Consider the following 20,138-nt stretch of genomic DNA (forward strand, 5'->3'; position numbering starts at 1 on the left):
GAAATGTCTCTCCTCAACTATATTCCTGGTGCTTGTAATAAGCAGTGAAATCGAACTACAATTTTCGGGCGAGTTAGTTCGAATTGCAAATCAAAGCATAAATTCACTTTTTTCGAAGAGTCAGTACCCCGAAAAAACAGGTATTGGAGGCTGGATTTGCACCCAGAGTCACTGGAAATGAAAATAAAAAATAAACTCTTTCTCATAAAGTAGGTATATTAAATGTTAACAAAATACTTACTCAGTGCTCCATTTCTGTTCCTAAAAAAATAACCTCAAATAAAAAAAACAAATTTGTTAGATTTTTGAAAATACATAATTTTAATATTATTTTCTCACTAAAATCTACAATTCTACTTGAAATTCCCTACACAATGTTAATCTTTTTGTTGCTTTGTCATTGTTTTTTTTTATATATAATATTTTTTTTTGCTCTCGATTATGTTTAAATAAAGTCTATTAGGTTTGTGAATTGCATAAATATTTTTTTTTTTGTTTGACATTTTCTTTTTCTCTTAAATAAATTTTAATATCTTTGTTATTTTTTTCTGTTTCTTTTTTTTTTTGAGAATTTTATTTAAAATTAACAATTTAATAAATTTTGTATATTTTATTTCTCTCTTTCTTAAAATTAAATTTGAGGAAGGAAGGATTTTCAATTTATCTCATTTAATTCATACAAATTTTTGGTTTTTTATTTTTTTGTTTCATTAAAAAAAAAAATTGGTTTAAAGATTCAAATAATTTTAAGTCTTATTTTATAAAATCTCAAGGTTTTTCGCCTGTCATATTTACTGGCCTGGATTTGATTTTTAATTTTTTGGTTAGGAGAAAAAAATATTACAGACCAGCTGCATATCATCCCGTCTTATCAATTATTTTGATTGTCTGGCAATACAAATCCACAAAATCTCCACTTTGGTTCTACGTCTATATCGTTTACATCGGTTTTAAATAAATTTGAATATTTTTGTAAAATTTCATTAATTCGCTCGGATTGTAGAGATGGGTTTTTTGTAATATTTTGTAGATAGGAACAGATGTTGTGAGATGCAGCGCCCATCGGATGAACAACAAGAAAAGTCGACACCAGACCAATTATTCTTGCCTCATCCAAATCGAGAATTTCAGATTTTGTCTAAAACAAATATGAAAAAAAAAAGATTGTAACTTTTGAAAATAGAACTTTCTTGTAAAATCTTACCTCTTTAGATTCTTCGGTCTTGGGTTTTTCTTGATCATAATTGTCTTTGATATCAATTTTATTATCATGGCTAAGTTTTTCTTTCTCATCATCATCTTCTTCAACTTCAATAACGTCATGGTCTTTTACAATTGATGGTGGTGATTTAACAATCACTTCATCACATTCAGAGCTCTTGGAAGAGTGATTACTGTGCCTTGCACTAACTTCCACTATTTTAGTCTTTAACAAAAGTTGTTTTACATTGGCTTCTTTGAGCTTTTGCTCGAGATCATCAATTTTGTTAGCATCTTTCTTTTCTCGTGACTTGTTTTCAAGTAATTGAGTTTGCATATTACGAATTGTTTCTTGAAGAACTTTAATTTGCTTATCACGAAAATCAGTATCTGATTTGATATCCGATTTGACGAGTGTCATTTCGTTTTTAAAGGCCTCCAGTTGACATCGTAAGCTATCATTTTCTTCCTATTAGATCAAAGCAAATAAAAGAGTGGAAAAAATGGGTATTTTATTGGACAGAGTTTTGTACCTTCAAATTGTCATTATCAAAACGACACCGTTTGCTACTCGAACTTCGAAAATCTCGATCTTCGTCGGACATTTCCATTTCGTCATCTTCGATCTGGACCGAACGTATTTCCTAAACACAAAATGAATAAACAAAAAATTAGTAACAAAATAAAACAACAATTTATGATTCCATTAAGGACATTGAGTTTGTTAAAAAAAAAATCGATGTTAAAGGATCATTTTTAAAAATTATCATTTTATATAAATTAATTTTATTTAGCCATTTGTGGCTCTCAAAACCTCTGTGAGATAAAAAAGTTGTGGTCAAAGTGTCCTTCTGCACAGTTTTCGAAGAGCATTTTCATTATTGTCTTTTATTTCTTGCCTAAAAATTAAATGAATTGAGTGTGTGTAAAAGTACTTACCTCGAACTACAAGTCAAAATTGTTTCTTAAGTTTGTTGATATGTTTTCAATTTACCAATTATTTATTTTTTTTTTAGCTTAAAAACTATCGAATACATTAGTTTTTTATTGTTTGCTTTGTGTTTGTATTTTTAATTTACACGTGTTGTTAACACTTCCACTCTCCATAAATATTGATTAACAGCTTAGTTTTTTTTATAGATGAATTTCTTGTATTAAATTATAAATGTCTTGAGCAAAATGTGATCAGTTAATTGTTAATTAATTAAATTACAAAAACACCATTTAGATTAAAAGCAGCATTTTTGATTTTAATATTTTTTTTCGAATATAAAACTAAGATCCCTTCAAAATAATAATAAATCATTGTGAAAAATAAATTATTTTATATAGTACAAAATAAAATAAATAAATAAAATTATAGTAGTGGGAATATAGTGCATTAATGAAATATTAAATTTCTCATAATATTACTGTGGATGGATTTTATATTTCTTTTTTTTTTTGTGCTAGGCTACGTGCATTTTGGCAAAATTAATTCAAAACAAGTCAAAAATCACAAAAAATGTGTACAGAATTGTTAGAAACAATAACGAATTTGCAAAAATAAATTAGTGTTTGCAGTTATATAGACAATAAATTTATTAATTGGAAACAAACAGTCTGGCTCTTTGTCATAATATTACTCATTGCGAGATTCGAAGCGAATTGTTCTCAATTCCAATTTTTGAGAAATGTATGGAATACAAATGCGCTTAAAGACATTTTTAGAAATAAATCGCTCATCCTTTTTAATCAATTTGCTATTTTGGAAAACTAATTTAGCCCTATTACCGATGTTGTAAATGACAGCAAAATAAAGGACACGACTCAATATGCATTCCATTCGTCGTTTTTGACTCTTGTGTCTCGTTTTGCAGGCGTGAGGACAAGGTTTAAAGAGAGATTGGGCACGTTCAAACAGTTAACATAAAGCTATCGGATAGCTTTTTGTTGTTGTAAACAATCTTAAAAATTAGCAAAGAAACGAACCATTTTCTGTCAAAAAATAATCTTAAGGTACCTATCCGACAATTTTTGGTATACCTCAGGTATCTGAGTGATTAGCTGATAGACATTTGCCTATTTTTTATTTTGATTTCTATTATTATTTATTGAAAATAAAATAAATTTGCAAGAATTAAAGTTAAATCGATTGTGCAAGTACTATACAACAATAAAAAAAAGGAATTTGGTCAAAAGAAACAATTTCCTTTTTTCAATATTTACATATTTTTTTTTTTTTGCTGCTGTGACAAGCTATCTGGATAGCTTTTCGTTCAAAGAGATATTCCAGATACGGGTATCCCAGATAGCCTATCCGATAGGAGTTTGAACGTGCCCATTTGCTATAGTCTGTCTGTCAATCCGCGATCTTTTTGGAGGTGTTATTTTCGTGGGTTAGAATTTACTTAAAAACAAGTAAGGAGTTAGTGAGATTTCTTAGATCTGTGTTAAGTGCCAAAAAGACACGTGAATGATATGCTCAAACGGCATGCGGTCTTGATCAGGTGAAAACTACAGCGAGAGAAAAGTCGGAAGATCTTTTACAACGACCTTTAAAACCTAATGAAATGAACTGACGACTCCATGTTTTCATAGCAAACATACTGAAAATCAAAACATAGGGTTGGCTAAATGTCAAATTTTTCGTTTATGATCGAATGTACATTATATTTGTTGACAGTGTAGAAGCTTATTCTGATTCTAACTCATCAGAAGAGTGTGTATCAAAATATAATTTTAAATTTTACTAGCTTACCCGTGCGAGACTTCTCGCATGCTTAAATAAAAAGAAAGTATAGCTAGGTAGGTACAAATGTAAATGCAGAGTGTGTTTTTTAAAAAGTCGAGAATTACTAAAAAACTCCTGTTCATCCCTTTTAAAATACATTGGATTAGCCCCAGTTTAAGTTAAACAGCTATGAATATGGCACATTAAATTTAGCAATTCTAGGTTCCCTAAGTTGTACATACATTTTATAATTAACTCTATTTCAAACAGGTTGCCGCAACTAATATCTCAAACTTGGTCAATTTGAAGAACTTGAACCGATGTTGAATCATGCATTCACCACCTTAACTATCAATTGATAGTTGATAAATACTGAAATTTGATGTTTTAAAATCGAAATGGGGGAAAACTGGTCATTTTTTTAATGGATCTTTTCAGTTACATTTCACGGTTAGCATCATTCTTCGTTTTCAAATTTTTTCAAAGCAAATAAGAGATCAAATTTTTTTTAACAACTATAAATTCTTTGCTTCCGGCTACAAAGAGGTTAAGTCACAAAATTGCACTTTCGGGTTTTGATGAAAAGAGAATAAGCTCTTTTATTTGGTATCAAAAACATAAATTTAGAGTAACTCTTTCTTATAAAAATAAGGGGATCAATGCTCAAAAATTCATCGATTTTCAACTTCAATCGGATTTTCTGGTAAACTATCATTTATGTAAGTCCTTTTTACCCAGGGGCAAAGAATTGATAGTTGACAATCGTAATAGGGGTGCAACACTTACGCCCCTATAGCACGCAAAGAGCAAATGAAGGGTCCAGGGGAAAAACGGCACATGTCCACTTTTTGTCAAAAATAAACGAATGATGAGGTCTTGTAGTATTTACTGACCACTATCTGATGGCATCCTTACTTTTATAAAACAAATTTAAGCCTTGCTGAAAAAATAAATAAATTGTGTGCTAAGTACTAAGTTGTATGGAGAACAAAATTTAAAAACGCATTTTTCTCGAAATGAGTTGGAATGGACTTGTGCTGTTTTTCCCCTGGAGCCTTCAAATATTCCGGCTTTTTTCTTATGTACATTATGTATGTATATACTATATATGTACATACATAGGTACACTTCCCAGACTTTTCCTGGCAAATGGAAGATGAAATGTTCCTACGGAATATGTTCATACATATATGTAGGTACTTACAAAAAATCTTGAAAAAAAAAACCATAGGTGTGTTTTTTTGTTTATCTATATTGATTTTTGAAATCCATGCAAATATTTGGCACCACTGTACATAAACTTTGGCAGCTGTCTGTCAGAAAAGTCGCTTTTGTTTTTTTAATATTAACTCCGCAGTGGAAGGCCATTACATCCATGATGGATGCAAACAAATTTTTTTCACAAAAAAAAAACGAAAACCATAGCATGGCATCCATTTTGGATTCAAAAAATTTCACAAAAAACCAAAAATCAAAACTGACAGTTCTGATTCTGAAAAAAAACAGAATTTCTCTTCTGGTTTTAAAAACAGAATCAGAAGCAGAATCACTCACACATTCATAGATTTAAATGTTAGCAGTACAAAATGTTTGCAGCACAAAAACAAATGAAGTTTGGCGCGATTACACATATATGTGGCACATGTTAAACTTCAGATTCTTCGGAATAAAAAAAACTGTTCAATTGGGATTCTGAATCGAAGAACAATTCCGGATTGCCAATTAAAAACGCCATTAAACGTTTGTTATTGTTTTGTTTCTGGCGGTGTTTTTTTTTTCATAAAGGGAAATTCCAAAAACTATCTTTGTCTTTTCCTTTTCTAATTTGACATATCTCGGCAGGGAAAATGTAAACAAAAAACATATTGTCACACACACTTACATTACAACAAACACTGTGTGTTCGAAATCATTTAACCACAAAAACTTTTATATTTCGCGATTGTTTTCAAATTTAAAGTTTTTATTTCCGATTAATTAAAAAAAAATAATTAATTTTACATATTTATTTTGGAAAACACGAACTAAATTCACAAAACTCTATCGCAATTCGCGCCTCCTTTTGTTTGTTTATGTCTTCAGTCTTCACCATCCCAGCTATAGCTGTAAATTTTTTTTTCTTTTTTTCTGTTTTCTTTTGACTATTTTCTTATACTGACAATCGTTGGAAGTTCCCCACTGAACTTATTCCAAAGATCCTGTCAAAAGCGATGAACACTTCCACTTTCCAATAATTTTGGAAACATCTTATGTAGAAGTGTTCAATGATCTGAAAGAATAATTAAAATAAAGGTAGGACCGCACTTGATGTTGAAGGAACTACGCTAAGTACACCAAAGTAAAAAATAAGCAAAATATTTTGTATCTTTCATTGGTTATCGGAACTACACTATGTGGAATATAATTATTCCTATCAAAATATCGTATTATGTGATAAATGAATAAAATAAATCAATTATTTGTATTTGACGAATTCGACGGAAGAAATAGCCCAACTTTCTACTTTTTCATCTGTCGTATCCTTTGACATTGGTTGTCAACAATAGATCAGTTCGATTTTCTGTTTCGGAGTGCAGACCGGGGAATTTCAGAGCTAAGAACTGTGTTCTTTTCTTTTCTGATTTTATGAATTGTGAACTTTAGTTGTTTATTTGTGAAGAAAATGTAATAAAAGTAACATTTAATGATATATCTAATAAATTATATCAATTAAATACTAAAATTCTGTTGTAGAGTTCAATTTTATTATGCCAAAGTCATATCTACAAATGATAATCTGTTATTAAAAATTGTTTTTAACTGAAGAGCAAGAACATACATAAAGTCTAGTAGCGTATTTTATTTTATTAAAAAAAAAAAGAACAACGATAATAGTTAACAATTTCTTGCATCAGAACTTCCTTAGTGCACATTCATCGAGAAAATATCGAACACACCTTGGAATTTAAAGTGAGCTGTCAAAAAGCAATCCGTCATGCAACGTATTCTTTGGGTCACCCCTTTCTGTCCCATCCTTCAATTTCAACGGATTGATTGACACAACGGGTGGAACGGATTCTATGGGTTAACCATTAACCATTAACCATTCAAAATGAAATAGTTTACGAAAATATCTCATTTGGATTTTAGTGAAAACATGATATAAGGCACTTAAATACAAAATAAAACTTTTGAGTGATCTTTTTTTTACGGAGGTTGACTACCCAGAACCTCAAAAGTTGGCATTTTTAATTTGTGTTCCAAAAATTAAATAAAAATGTATAACTAATGTTACATGTAACAGGGCTGTTTAGGTACTGCCTTAAACAGAAATAATTCTCCTTTTTTCAACTTTTTTAACCCAATTCCTGTTTGATTAGACTGAAACTGTGTAGTTTTTTTTTTACAAAAAAGAGAGCCCCTCTTGCAAATTTCTGCCCAAAAATTTCTTGGGACAAAAGTCTGAAATCTTTCAAAAGCTAGTGCCTTCTTTTTTTCTTTTAATAAATGATAATTTTGTCCTAAAAGAGTTTGCGTACTTTTGCACAATTTTTTCTTTCTCTGAGAGGATTTCATCCCCACTTCTAAAATTTGACAGGTTTCATATTTTTGTCCAAACTTATCTGCAATTTGTTTGTACATAATAATGCTTAAAATGTTAACCATCAGAATTTTTAAGCAAATCGGAGAATTTACTCGCCTAATGAACGCCCCTGATGATACGAACTAATGATATACGAACACCCCTAATGTGAACAGGAACACGCCATGTCAAACATTTCCAGATTCATTGGAAAGTGATAAAAAGTCATTTTAAAATTCATTTTGGCTGGAATATTATTTTTTAAACAAATTAAGATTTCTTAAAAATTATAAACATTTATATATTTATATTTTGCCAGATTCTGGCGGCAGAAATTCGCCTTTTTTTAAGATATAATTTATTAAAATCTGTTCGGTGTAAGTCCAGGAAAAGGGTGTTCGACAACCGTAATAATATATATGATTCTACTTCCTGTCTTCAAATTGTAAGGGTGTTGGAACCTCTTTTTACCAAAGGCCATGAGTAAAACTACCTGCAATCTTGGAGCCAAATTATTATATATTAATTGTTTAAACTTAAAAGAAGTATGAATTTAAAAACTTAGCGTTAAAAAGGTTCAACGTATACGTGCTTTTTTTAAAATAAATTTTGATTTAATGCATTTTAAACTTAACAACTCACGTAGAAATATATTAATATATTACTGACATAGTGGAGTAAAAACGCAAAAACTTCATATATAAAGCTTTAAAATGGCAACCCTATGTTTTAGTTTTCCATACAAAAAACGATTATAAAACAGATTTGGGGATATTTTTTACAATTGCTAAAAAAAATAATTTTTCTTTGAGGGAGTTCTTTTTGGCGTTAAATCGGGTTTTTTTCCAATTTACACTGATGAATATATAATTTGTTGGAAATTTGATTTTAGCACATTGTCTTGTTCTTAAAACATACTTGTCTACTTAGATAACGTCATTCATAGGTTATAAAATATTTTTTCGCTTGAGAAAAGCATATCTCAGAGAAAAGATATGTTATTAAACTTTTAATATTTTTTTGGAAAAAATAACAAATGCGATAATGAAGCCAGATTCAAAATAAGATTTTAATTCTGGCCGCAATTATTATGGATGGTCACTGCATTTTAGATATTTGACCTTTATACATAAATGGTGGTAAATACTTGACTACATACAAAGATTAATCCCATCACAAAAAAGCTTACATGCAAAAATATTTTTTTAATTAATAAAAATGAAGTGAATTAAAGCGTAATATGAAAAGTAATACAAATTAATAAAAAACAAAATTAAAAATGAAGAAACAATAAGAAGCATTCATAATAAATATAAAAAGAAATAATAACTTTGATCTAACAACAACAAAAATAATGTGTTTAAATGTATTTTTTCTTAAGTACGTACCATTGATAGTTTCTTCCATTGATCGATGTTTTTTCTTTGGGCCTTGGTGAAATGGTCCCAAACCTTCTTGTGACTAGCTGCACTGAACACTTTTTCAATCTGAGTGACTGATGGGAGAGGAGGGTAAATATAGATAGAGATAATAGTAACAACAACATCAACAACAACAAAAAAAAAAAAAAACAGAGAAACTTTTTCTAGTTTTTGTTTTTAATTTTTTTTTTTCATATCTGTGGGTAGTTATTTGTAGTTTTTGTTTAGTTTTGTTATCAAGGGGGGTGATTTTCTAGTAAAGCTTAATTTTTTTCGCTTCTTAAAGCAACAAGTTACTATAAATGGCGTTAAAGAAAAATTTCAAAAATCTATTTCAGTCTCCTTTTTTTTGAATATTGACGATTCAATTCTTTTTTTTTTTTTTTTCCTAAAAAAAACTTACTTCAATCTGCTTATGCTCTTACTTTGCTCAGGTCTAAAATTTTTTTGGGGGTACTTACTCAATGTGTTATGTTCAAAAATAAAATTTTTTCACCAGTTTTGGCTCTGTTAAAGTTGATTAAAAAAAAAAAACTATGTATTGTTAAAAAGTTTGGAGGTTTTAAGGCACAATTTAAGCAATATGGTTTTAAACGAAAAAGCGAAAGGTTTTTTCTTTACCAATGATATTTGTTTAAAACCCAATAATGATCGATCATACTAAAAGTTTATGATAAAATTTAGCGTGAATAATGAAAGCATATTATTTACATACATATAAAAGCTGTGTTTTATTTTCCTCGTGATGCAGATCAGATTATTGTTTTTATTAGCTTTACAACAAAAGCAGGTTTTTGTTTTGTTATTGTTTCGCAAATAAATTAATGATCTGATCCGGATCACGAGGAAAATAAAACAGCTAAAATTAGGTTAGAGATGAATTAAAAAAATCCGATCTAAATTTTAGAAATTCGCGATTTTAATACGTTTATTGTGAAAAATTGATTTTGGGCGATAAACCTTTGGTCGGAGAAACCTCGATGATACTATTTCCAAAATCTCTTACTTTTTCAAAAACAAACTTCGAAAATATCATTTACTCGTATTATAAATGCTGATAAAAACGAGATCTACAAATTTCGTTGAAATTTAAAGACCTAAACCTGTCGGCAATCGAACTAGTTACAGTTGACAATTATCCAAATTCAAAAGCCGTTTTGAAATAAAAGTGAAAGTTTTAAGGTACAGCCAATTTTTGCAAAAAGTAAAAAAGTGAAAATTTTCAAACTCATTTTGTGACAGTTTTTCCGACCAAAAAATAAAAAATAATGATGCAGAAAGCTTATTTTTTGGTTTAAAAAACATTTTTTGTAGTTTTTCCAAAAACAAAAAGCGCTGCAAAAGAAGTAAGCAATTTTCACTTCTTAGGTCATTGTAGTTAAGGCCTTAAACAATAAAATGCACGACTAGCTCGCACGTACTTGCTCTTATAGGAAAAGTCGCTCAGAATTTTAGATTTATTTTTAAAAGAACGAAAACAACTTTTAAAGTGGCTTAAATCTCCAAAGTAAGTCATTTAATTTCTTGTATAAAAAGAATTTTTGTGCGTCTTTTTTTTAAACAATATTTTTTTTGTGTATAAAAATATTTAAACATTTTTCAAAAAAAAGAGATGGTTCTGGAGAAATTTCAACACCTTAAAACAAAAGTGCTTCAATTCCAAACCGTGTCTCAATTTCTCTTTTTCTTAACTCTATAACCGAAATTAAAGCGTAGGTATAATTACACTTTATAAAGTTCTTTCAAACTCTTAAAGTTTTATTCTCATTTTTTTCCGAGAACCTACAAACCTACAAAAATTTTGCTTGGCAGCAGCTTGTTTTTTTAAACTATTTGGTACTAAAATTTTGTGCGTTTTATCTTGTTTGAACTTTTTGCGAAACCAATTATTAATATCAGTAGCCGTGGTAATGAGTGGATTTAAAAAAAAAAAAACTAAAAATAGATATTTATAAATTTTAACTTGGCTATCAACTTAATATACACCATCGACTCCATTCATTGGGATGATCGTAATAGGGTTATGATGGCACACTTAATCAGATGGATAGTGATAAGAAGAATTAAAATCATTATTTCGTCGCCGATTTTAAAACCTTCAAACTTTTTCCAATAATAGTCAAATGAACCAATTGTAAAAAAAAATATTCTCAAAAAACTTTCAAATCTAAAATGACAATCATCTAACGTAGACAATGTTAAAGAAAAAGTTTTATTCTAATTTACCGGTTCATACTATTTCAGCATTTTTGTTTAATTTTTAAAATTCCGCCAGAATGATTTGTTGGTGTCTGGACTGAGCATTAATTTATTTGTTTTGAATATAACTTTTATATTTTTTTTTTTTGTATTCATCTCAACAACTGCAATACTTATTATTTTTATTTCTACATACCTTGTATTTTTTGTGGAGTTTTTATTTATTTTTAATAATTATATTTTGTTAACAAAATAATAGAAACAAAATTAAAAATAAAAAAAAATAATAATAGTGTCCAATTATATTATTTTCTAAATAAAATTAATATTTATTTATAAGAAAACCTAATAACCAATTATTCGTAATATTTGTGTGAGTAATGAAGAGAATATTATTAAAAGGTTTTTAATCATGTTTTCTTAAATAAAGAAAGAATAAAAAAAAAGAAAACCCTTGTGTTCAAATTGAAGCTTTATCATTTTTCGCGCAGAATGCTATTAAATTAATTTATTATTTAACTCATATTAGTGCTCACCTTGTTTTTGTATTATAAACAAACACGTGTATAATGTATTTACACATTTATTAGAATATTATAATGTGATTGAATTTAGACAAAACAAACCGAAAATAGTTTCGAAGAAGAAGAGAAGAACACATTATATTGTTGGCTAATAAGTGAAAGTGTAGAGGGCAATTTGTGAAATTATTCTCAAAGTAATATATTTGTCGAATTCGAAAAAAAAACATCGAACTTAGGAACACTTTGAATAATTGCATTCATAGTAAAAAGTGTTTTAATGAGAGGTTATGATTATGATTTACCAGATTTTGGAAGACGAAAAGGTAATATTATGTGAATTTGTAAGCGAAATACAAGGGCCTTAAACAGCGGCTACTAAAGTGTGACCTCTTGTTAAGAGGAACTCTCAGGGTCCCAAATTGATATTTGGAGTGTAGTATGCACTGCGACCTATAAGATCTATAATTGTACCCTTAGAACTAAAGCAAAAAGTAAATAAATGATATGTCTCTAAGTCTTAGAGAAGAGGAAGATGTGTTTTCCGTACTGAGCTTAGTTCAAAGAACCGATTCTGAGAACCACGTGAAAAAAAGCATTTAGTCGCCCTAAAGCTGTGTCCACATTATGTTGATCAATGCTGCTTTGTTAAATTTTTGACCAGCATGCTCCTCGGCCAAACTCTCAGTTGGGTGTAGACGTGTTTTTGTTGATGGTGAATATCAGTTAAATGTTATTTTTGAATTTAACTGCCATTTTACTGTCAACAATTTGGAAAATTCGTTCGGGTTGAGCAGCCCTTTGGATCAGCACGTCTACTTTGTTGACCAAGAGTGCTGATCATCACAAATCAACATAATGCAACTTAAGAAATGAAACAGTTAAAAACTGGGAAGTTGCCACCACCGCGTTTTGGGGTCAGGTAGATCATTAGTTTGTAGCAGATACGTGGGAGAGCTATGATCGCATCGATATTTAAACCAAAATACTACCGAACAAGGAAGACGAATAAGAATTAGGAAGACATAGCCAGCACGACAAAAACTTCAAAACGCCTCGAGCTTATGAAATCCCAGTCCTATAAACTTTGGATTTCCAAATCATAAGGCGAGATTCACTTTTGCACGATTCCTCGCTATACAAACCACACAAAACCAGAGATATAGTTTTTCCAAATCCATCCAAAACAAAGAATTTTGTCACCGCCAAATATAAAAGTTTTTTTTTTTTCATTTTACCGGAGGATGATTTAAAAATAAAATACTTGTATCCAGACCAAATACAATTTTGAAAGTTATTATATGATCTTATAACATTTCACCCTACCCGGAATTAAAAAATTTCCGCTGATAGAATCGCTATGATTGTGTCATGCTAAAAAAAATTTTCAGTCTCAGTACGACCCATGCTCGGTGATTTCTCGAAATAGAGACCTTAGATGGATTTACAGTTCGTCTGATTTAATATCCTTAATTTCTGCCTTTTAGTTTATCTTAAAATAATGCCTGTTAAATGCTTTAACCAGAGCTGAGCCTAAAAAACAGAATTCAAACCGAAATTCGAATGGAAAATGAATTCTTTGTGACGAGAGCCACTGCTGTCAACTTTCATTGAAGCACCTTATTTAAACCTCAAATTATTTTTAGTTCTGATCAAAAGCTTTTTTATTCTATTATAGCACTTACATATATTGGATGGAAATGGATGAATGCGTATTTCAACTTTCCCTTCTTTGAAAATATTTATATATGTTCCGTAAAAAAACTATTTGACATAAATATTATTTTGAAAAATTTCACAAAGAAACCCCTTAAATGTTGTATAATTTTAACTTACACTTAAAAAAAGAACAACATGTGAGCCGGTATTTTAAAAAGAAGAACAATGATTAACAGAGAAGATAGAAACCAGACAGAATTAAAAAAGAATATATTTTAAGCAACACGCATTGATATAATAAGAATAAACATGTATAATAATAATAAATTTTAAACAAATTTATAAAAACAAGTAAAATATGTTTGTTTGCATAGAATGTTTAAATGAAAATATACACTAATTTTGTACTTACATTGCTGAGTCATACCAAGCATTTGCTTTCGGTATTGCTCCCGAGCTATACGCAAATCTTCTTCATACTGCATTTTATCAGTATTCAATCTGCGTACATGTGCGTTCGTACTTTGTATCATCGAATAAAAGACATTGGCATTCTTTTTCGAACAATCGCCACGTTCCAGCCAAACGATAAGCGTTTGAACGGCTTTCATAAAAGTATCATCATTCTTCAGTTTATCTGATAATGTGCTAGCCTCATGCTCGGTATAATGAACTACTGGAGGTGGCGATACCGAGCGTAATCGATCGCGTTCCATTCGTTCTCGGTGTCGTTGTTCTCGTTGCAACTGACGCTGTCTACACTCCCATTCATATTGATCGTCTCTCGCTTGAGCAAAGTCAACATGCAATCGACCACAATTGGTCGGTTCATTGTTGAGTATTCGAACTCGGTAGCCAGATAAATAAATGGCTGAGTCAACAGAAGCCTCATAAACAAAGCGAATGTGGCAGAAGTTTTTTTTAGATAATCGTAGAGTGGTTATTTCGCCACAACTCTCAAAGATTTCTCGGATAATTGGCTCGGTTATGGTTTCAGGAAGACCTCCGACAAACACTGTACGACAGCCAGGTGGTCGATCCCTGATTGTCGGTGCTGGTGCGGTCGGATTTGGAGGGAAGAGGGTGCATGATTTGCAATGAATAACTTCTTTAACCTGTCCACCAGGTGTTGGTATAATTCCACTTAATTGAGTGGCAGCATTGGGATCAGGCGGATTATTGATATCAGGAATCATTGGATACTGTTGCATTTGAAGTGCCATATTTGGATCCATCATCATTGTTGGCTGCATCATCATAAAACCTTGATGGAGCATGCTATTAAGAAACATTTGTGCTCCATTGTCAGTCACAGCAGTACCACCAGCTGCTGCAGCAGCAGAAGTTACAGCTGTTGATTGTTGTTCTGGATTGGCTGTCTTTTGAATTTCTTGATTATTCAATGGACCACCACTTAAAAATCGTCGAAGATCTGTAAAATTAGATGATGTTGCATTTTCGTTTTCATTTTCTAAATCCATTGGCCCTGCTCCCATTTGATTGTTCTTAGAACTGTTGATTGTTTCACGTGATTGGAAAGAATAAGATGGCTTTGATGGACCTGCTGCGCCACCTGAATTGCTTCTATTTGTATTGGCACTGAGGCGTTTAAATTCTAAAGGGGAATCATTATTGAATGTGGAAGGAGATGGGACAACACGTCCACCTATAGATGCAATTGGTGGTGGTGCTGTAGATGTATTGGGTGCGGTTATGGGTGGCGGCGGTGGTTGTGGTCCCATATTTGAAGGAAGGTTATTTGCTGAAGCTGCTGCAGACATAACGGCTGCAATTTGTGAGATAATATTGTTGCTATTTGTGCCAGCGGCACCGTTTGCGAGGTTATTCATTAAAGGCACTGTAGAAGAAATAAAAATGTTTTCTTTATTTAGTAAATCAATATTTTAACTAGTCGAAAATGATCTTAACCATTTATTAGGGCTGATGGCTTCAAGATTAGAGCAATTTTGATTTGGACTGTGGTACATAAATGTCGTTGAGTGTGAAAGAATGTTTTCAAATTGATGGTGGATTAACCCAATTTAAGAGGGTAAAAAATGGAGGACTTATTTCGGAATTAATAAAACGGCATTTTGTGCCAGAAATGAAGAACAAGTTTTAATGACCGACACCGTAAATAATGGTTCAATAATGTTTTTTTAAATTGCGAGAGTGGTCTAGGTTGTTTTTTTTTTTAATTAAAAATCAAACGTAGAAAATTAACCATTAAGAGCCCCCGCACACTACAAATTTTCAATCGGCCGACAGTTTAGTCGGTCGGTATGAAAGTGCACAGACTACAACGTGCGCACAGGCAGGCGACTAAATAGTCTGCTGGGTAAGAAATATTTTAGTTTGAAGGTAATTGTGTAGCAAAACAAACTATTTTTTCGATCAAACAATGTTTTTGATCAGCCGATACTTAATCGTTGCAGTGTGCGCACTTTCATACATTTCCATACTGATTACGAACCGACTAAACTTAAAATGCATTTTTTTGGCCAAGGGGTACTCTTTGAATTTTTTTTTCCAAAATCTGAACAAAATAAATTTGTATTTTTTTTAACTTAAATGCATACGCCTTTTTACTGTGAACTCATGTCTGTAAACCAAAACTTGTTTCGAGACTTGTAAGAAAAAAAAATGTTTGGTTGCAAATAACTCAGCAACCAGGCCTCTAAGAAACTTTTGGTTTTCAGTTATGAATACAGCTTTAAAAGACCTTTCTTTTGATGTCTCACTCAGATTAAGAGAAAAATAAAAATGCTTGGTAAAAAGCTCCGGTAGCTCAACGTACGCCTCTACAAACCCATCTGAAGCGTTGCAAATATTCACTTGAGCTAATTTTCAATCTTAACCCTTTATATGTCAAGAACGTATATTTTAAAATTAATAACATGTAAACACTTGCCTTGAATAAATATAAAACACGTATTTTTTAAAAGAATCAATATTTTTGTTTTTTAGTAATTTTTTTTTTTCGACATTTAGAAAACGCACTTTTCAAAAGTCCAAAAAGAAAACCTTGTACGTTAAATGAGAAAAAATACATTTTCCGAATTTCTTATTTTTGTAGGCATTGGAAAATATTTTCAAGAAAACCAAACTTAAAAAAAAAACTGTCAATAAAATACTTGTAACGCTTTTCTTGTGAAATATTTTGTAGTATTTCGATAAAATAGTATCTATTTAAAAATTAAGTTATTAAAGACAAGAGAAATTTACAAGGTTCGTATATTTTTTTGTGGGATATTTTTTGTTTTGTTACTGAAATGTCACATGGTAATATAAAGGGTTAAAAATGAGCTACCTCAGAAAAAGAGATAGCTAAACAATGACTAAAAAGTAGACAGCGAAAAATAAGAACAGTCGAGATGTTTTTTATTAATAAAAACTGCCTCAGATAAAATTCATCAAACAATTTGCACATTGACCAAATAGGGTCAATATAAATTCTATAGTAGCCGTTCAAACATTCAAAAAGTTTTACAGAAAGAAATAATCATTCAGCCGGCTAACTAGGAACGGCTTACCAGAAAACATTCCAAAATTTAAACCAACTATAATTATCCCAGGAGTACTACTTATATGCATTAAGATAAAAGAACACAAATATCATCCATTATTACAAATCCCGATATTCTCAATAATTATTCTACCAACACCGACATTCAATCGCCAAAAGAAAACAAAGTGCCGATTTAAGTGAGATTAAACTAATGTCGTTTTCTTTGAGATTTTTGTGTAAAATTCTCAGATTTTCAACTGCAAATAGAATATGAAATCTAGTTTTTTAATTGTGTACGAAATCTGAGCGTATACAAAAAATAAAACAACAACAAATGTTCAGACAAATTCGCTGGCTGAGAATTATAAGGGTGTATTTCATACAAAATACTAAAAATGAGTGTATACACCAAAATTTTCGTAATTTCAACGGCTTTCAGATAAAATTAAAAAAAAAATTTGAAAAAAATTAATGGCGACGGTATAGGTAAAAAAAACATACAACTTTCATGATTTCACATAAATGTGTTAATATAATAAGGTTCTATGTTATTCAAATTGCAACATAAAACCCTTTTACTGATTTTTTTCAAACAAAAAAATACATTGATTTAAGTTACATAGAACTTTTTTACACAAATTTTTCAAAATGAAATCTTATGGAAATGATCTTTTTTTTAACTTAAGTAAATATAAAAGATTTTTTGATGTTTCGCTGGTATTGAACAACAGGGGTGGAGTCGGCTAACTTGATAGTCAATAATTGACAGTCAAAAACGACGATTTTGCTCCATAATTCGTCGTTTTTGACTATCAACTATCAAGTTAGCGGATTTCACTCCAGGGCATTTGCTAAACAGCAAAGAATTTTTGTATCTCGTTCTGTACTCTTTAAACCAAAATATGTAGGTACTATCCAACCTTAACTTTTGCAATAATTCATTCGGATTACCTAACCTAGATATTCTTACATTATAACTAAATTAAAGTAATGTTTTTTGTGTGCCAAGAATTGGAAGTGATTTTTTGAAAACTTTTTTTTTCATAATCGAGTTTAGGAATTTCATAGTTGGTATTAATAAACCAAAAGTTAAAGAAACGCTTAGATTCAGCTTTCATCTTAGTACCCAAAATACAAAAATATTAAACAAAAAATTAACTAATTTTTAGTTGTATTTAGTTGGAAAAAATGGAAAAAAATTGAGTTTTTTTTTCAAAGGTCAAGATTTTACTCTACTAACCGAAGTGAACTCTTCGTTATTCATCTTTACAATTATATTAGTTTATTTCTTTTAATAGTTTTTTAAATTGAAGCAAATTAACTTACGTTATACATGGAGACAAATAAAGCACTTAGAATCAAGATGATACTCCTCTAAAATCCAATCCTCTTAAATTAATAAGATTTCTAATAAAAATAACTAAAATTTGTTTAAACTTTTTTTAAATCAGAGTGAACTTCATTTTAACAAGAATTTTCTTCTTAAAAAAATTTAAGTGTAGATACCTGCTAAGATTGAAATGATTTAATTGCATTATTATTATAATCAAAATATTAAACAAACTTTAAATTTTGTTTGGCATACATTTTGCACTGTAGATGATTGTTTTAAGACGACTGTCTTTTTGGCAAAAAACCATACAAAAATCCAATTGATTTAATACAAATTCTAATTGTTTTTAGCATGTCTTTTTTCTGTGTACCTGATTCAACAAAAGCAGGAATTGTTGTTTTCTATAAATGCAACAATGTGATTTGTGGTATTTTTTTTCTGTTATTTAAAATAGAATTTGACTGTTTTGTGCAAAACTTTAAATTAAATTAAATGAAAGCCTATTTGACGATGAAGTCACTTTTTTTTCATATAAATCCATTTATGTTGAACATAGAACCTTTTTCAAATTCTTTTACAAACTTTTTCATGAAAAGGTTCTATGTCATTTTTCAAAAATGCTCATATAATTCTTTTTTGTTATGAAATAAATGTTTTTTTTTCATGGTTTTATGACTTTTTTAAGGTCCTTTATAAGATTGCATCAATACTTTACTGCTATGTAACTATTTTATCCAAAAACCAGCCTTAAAAAACTTTGAAATCGATTTTCTCAAAACTAAGGTGAGTTGACATACAACCTTATAATTCTCAGCCAGCGAAATGTCAAACAGAGGAGTGTGTGTGAAAGTGCGTGTGTTTGTATGCGTGAATCTTGATAAAAATCCAGATTCAGATTTCTGATTCTCAGATTCATTTTTTTGAATCTCAAGACGCAAATAGATCATGAAATCTGAGATTTTTCCACTATTTCCCCTCTTCACCCCCCCCCCCCCCCCCCTTTCAGCTGTCAGATTCACAAATCTCATTCTGAGATTCGTCAATAGAAAACGACATAACTACATTGATGTTTTAATTTATTGAATCTTTCAACTTCATGGATTCCAAACAAGACCTCATCTACATTTTATCAAAACAAATCAATACCAACCATTAAACTACTAACTTGTCCCCTTCTGTTTCATTCAATTAACATCTATTATAAAAGTATATTTAATAAACGATTCCCAAATGATCTCGTATCTAATTAAATAATAATTAGGCCCACCTGTGGCTATATGAATCAATTCATGACCATACTCAATTTGGATAGAATCAACAATTTTCCAAACAAAAAACATCACCAAAAGATGTTAATCCGGCAGTCGGCATCGGCACCAGCTTGCCACCAAACCGGCATTTTAACCATAAACCATCAAAATATTTACGAATAACAAAAACAAAACAAACTACACATAAAAACAAGGGATGATTATTATTTATTTTGACATTTTGGCAAAAATGAAAAGAACGAACCAAAAAAAGAGAAAAAAGAGAACATGCACTCTTTGCAAACAAAATGGCGGACAATTGTGAAAAAATTTTCTTCAACTAAATTTTTCAAATCCATTTTCTTTTTAGAAATCCTATTATTCAATAAAATGTTATCATATTTCATTTAGTTGATATTTAATTAAGCAATTAACTCACTCATATTATGCATTGGATTGCGACCCATGTTGTTTGAATAATTGAAAGACATTGTGTCCTACTTTTTTTCCACTTTTGTCTTTTTCAATTTTTATCACGAAGAATTCTTTTCAAACAAAGCAAATGTAATAAATGAAATAATTATCACAATGTTAATGGCATAATTTGATGTTTTATTTAAAGCTAACTAATTTAATTATTTATTTAATTTTATTTGTTATTATTTTTGTTTTTCTTCGGTCGAATTGTGGGACACCTCCCCTAGAGTTTAGAATAGAAAAATTCTGATTGAAAATTTTTTCATACATACTTTTGCATTTTTGACATTTCGTT

The 20,138-nt window shown here is 30.1% G+C and overlaps 1 protein-coding gene across 1 annotated transcript; it reads right to left on the minus strand.

The window, feature by feature from the left end:
* Positions 1 to 326: 326 nt before the first annotated feature.
* LOC129917689 (ecto-NOX disulfide-thiol exchanger 2) lies at positions 327 to 20,084 on the minus strand. Its single transcript, XM_055997750.1, has 6 exons — positions 19,806 to 20,084; positions 13,688 to 15,133; positions 8,864 to 8,970; positions 1,734 to 1,844; positions 1,205 to 1,669; positions 327 to 1,138 (listed from the first exon to the last, which is right to left on the minus strand). Exons 1-6 carry the CDS (start codon positions 19,855 to 19,857, stop codon positions 872 to 874), a joined length of 2,448 nt encoding a protein of 815 aa, XP_055853725.1. The 5' UTR covers positions 19,858 to 20,084; the 3' UTR covers positions 327 to 871.
* Positions 20,085 to 20,138: the final 54 nt, after the last annotated feature.

This window comes from Episyrphus balteatus, chromosome 4, assembly GCF_945859705.1.
Source record: "Episyrphus balteatus chromosome 4, idEpiBalt1.1, whole genome shotgun sequence".
Lineage (NCBI taxonomy): Eukaryota > Metazoa > Arthropoda > Insecta > Diptera > Syrphidae > Episyrphus > Episyrphus balteatus.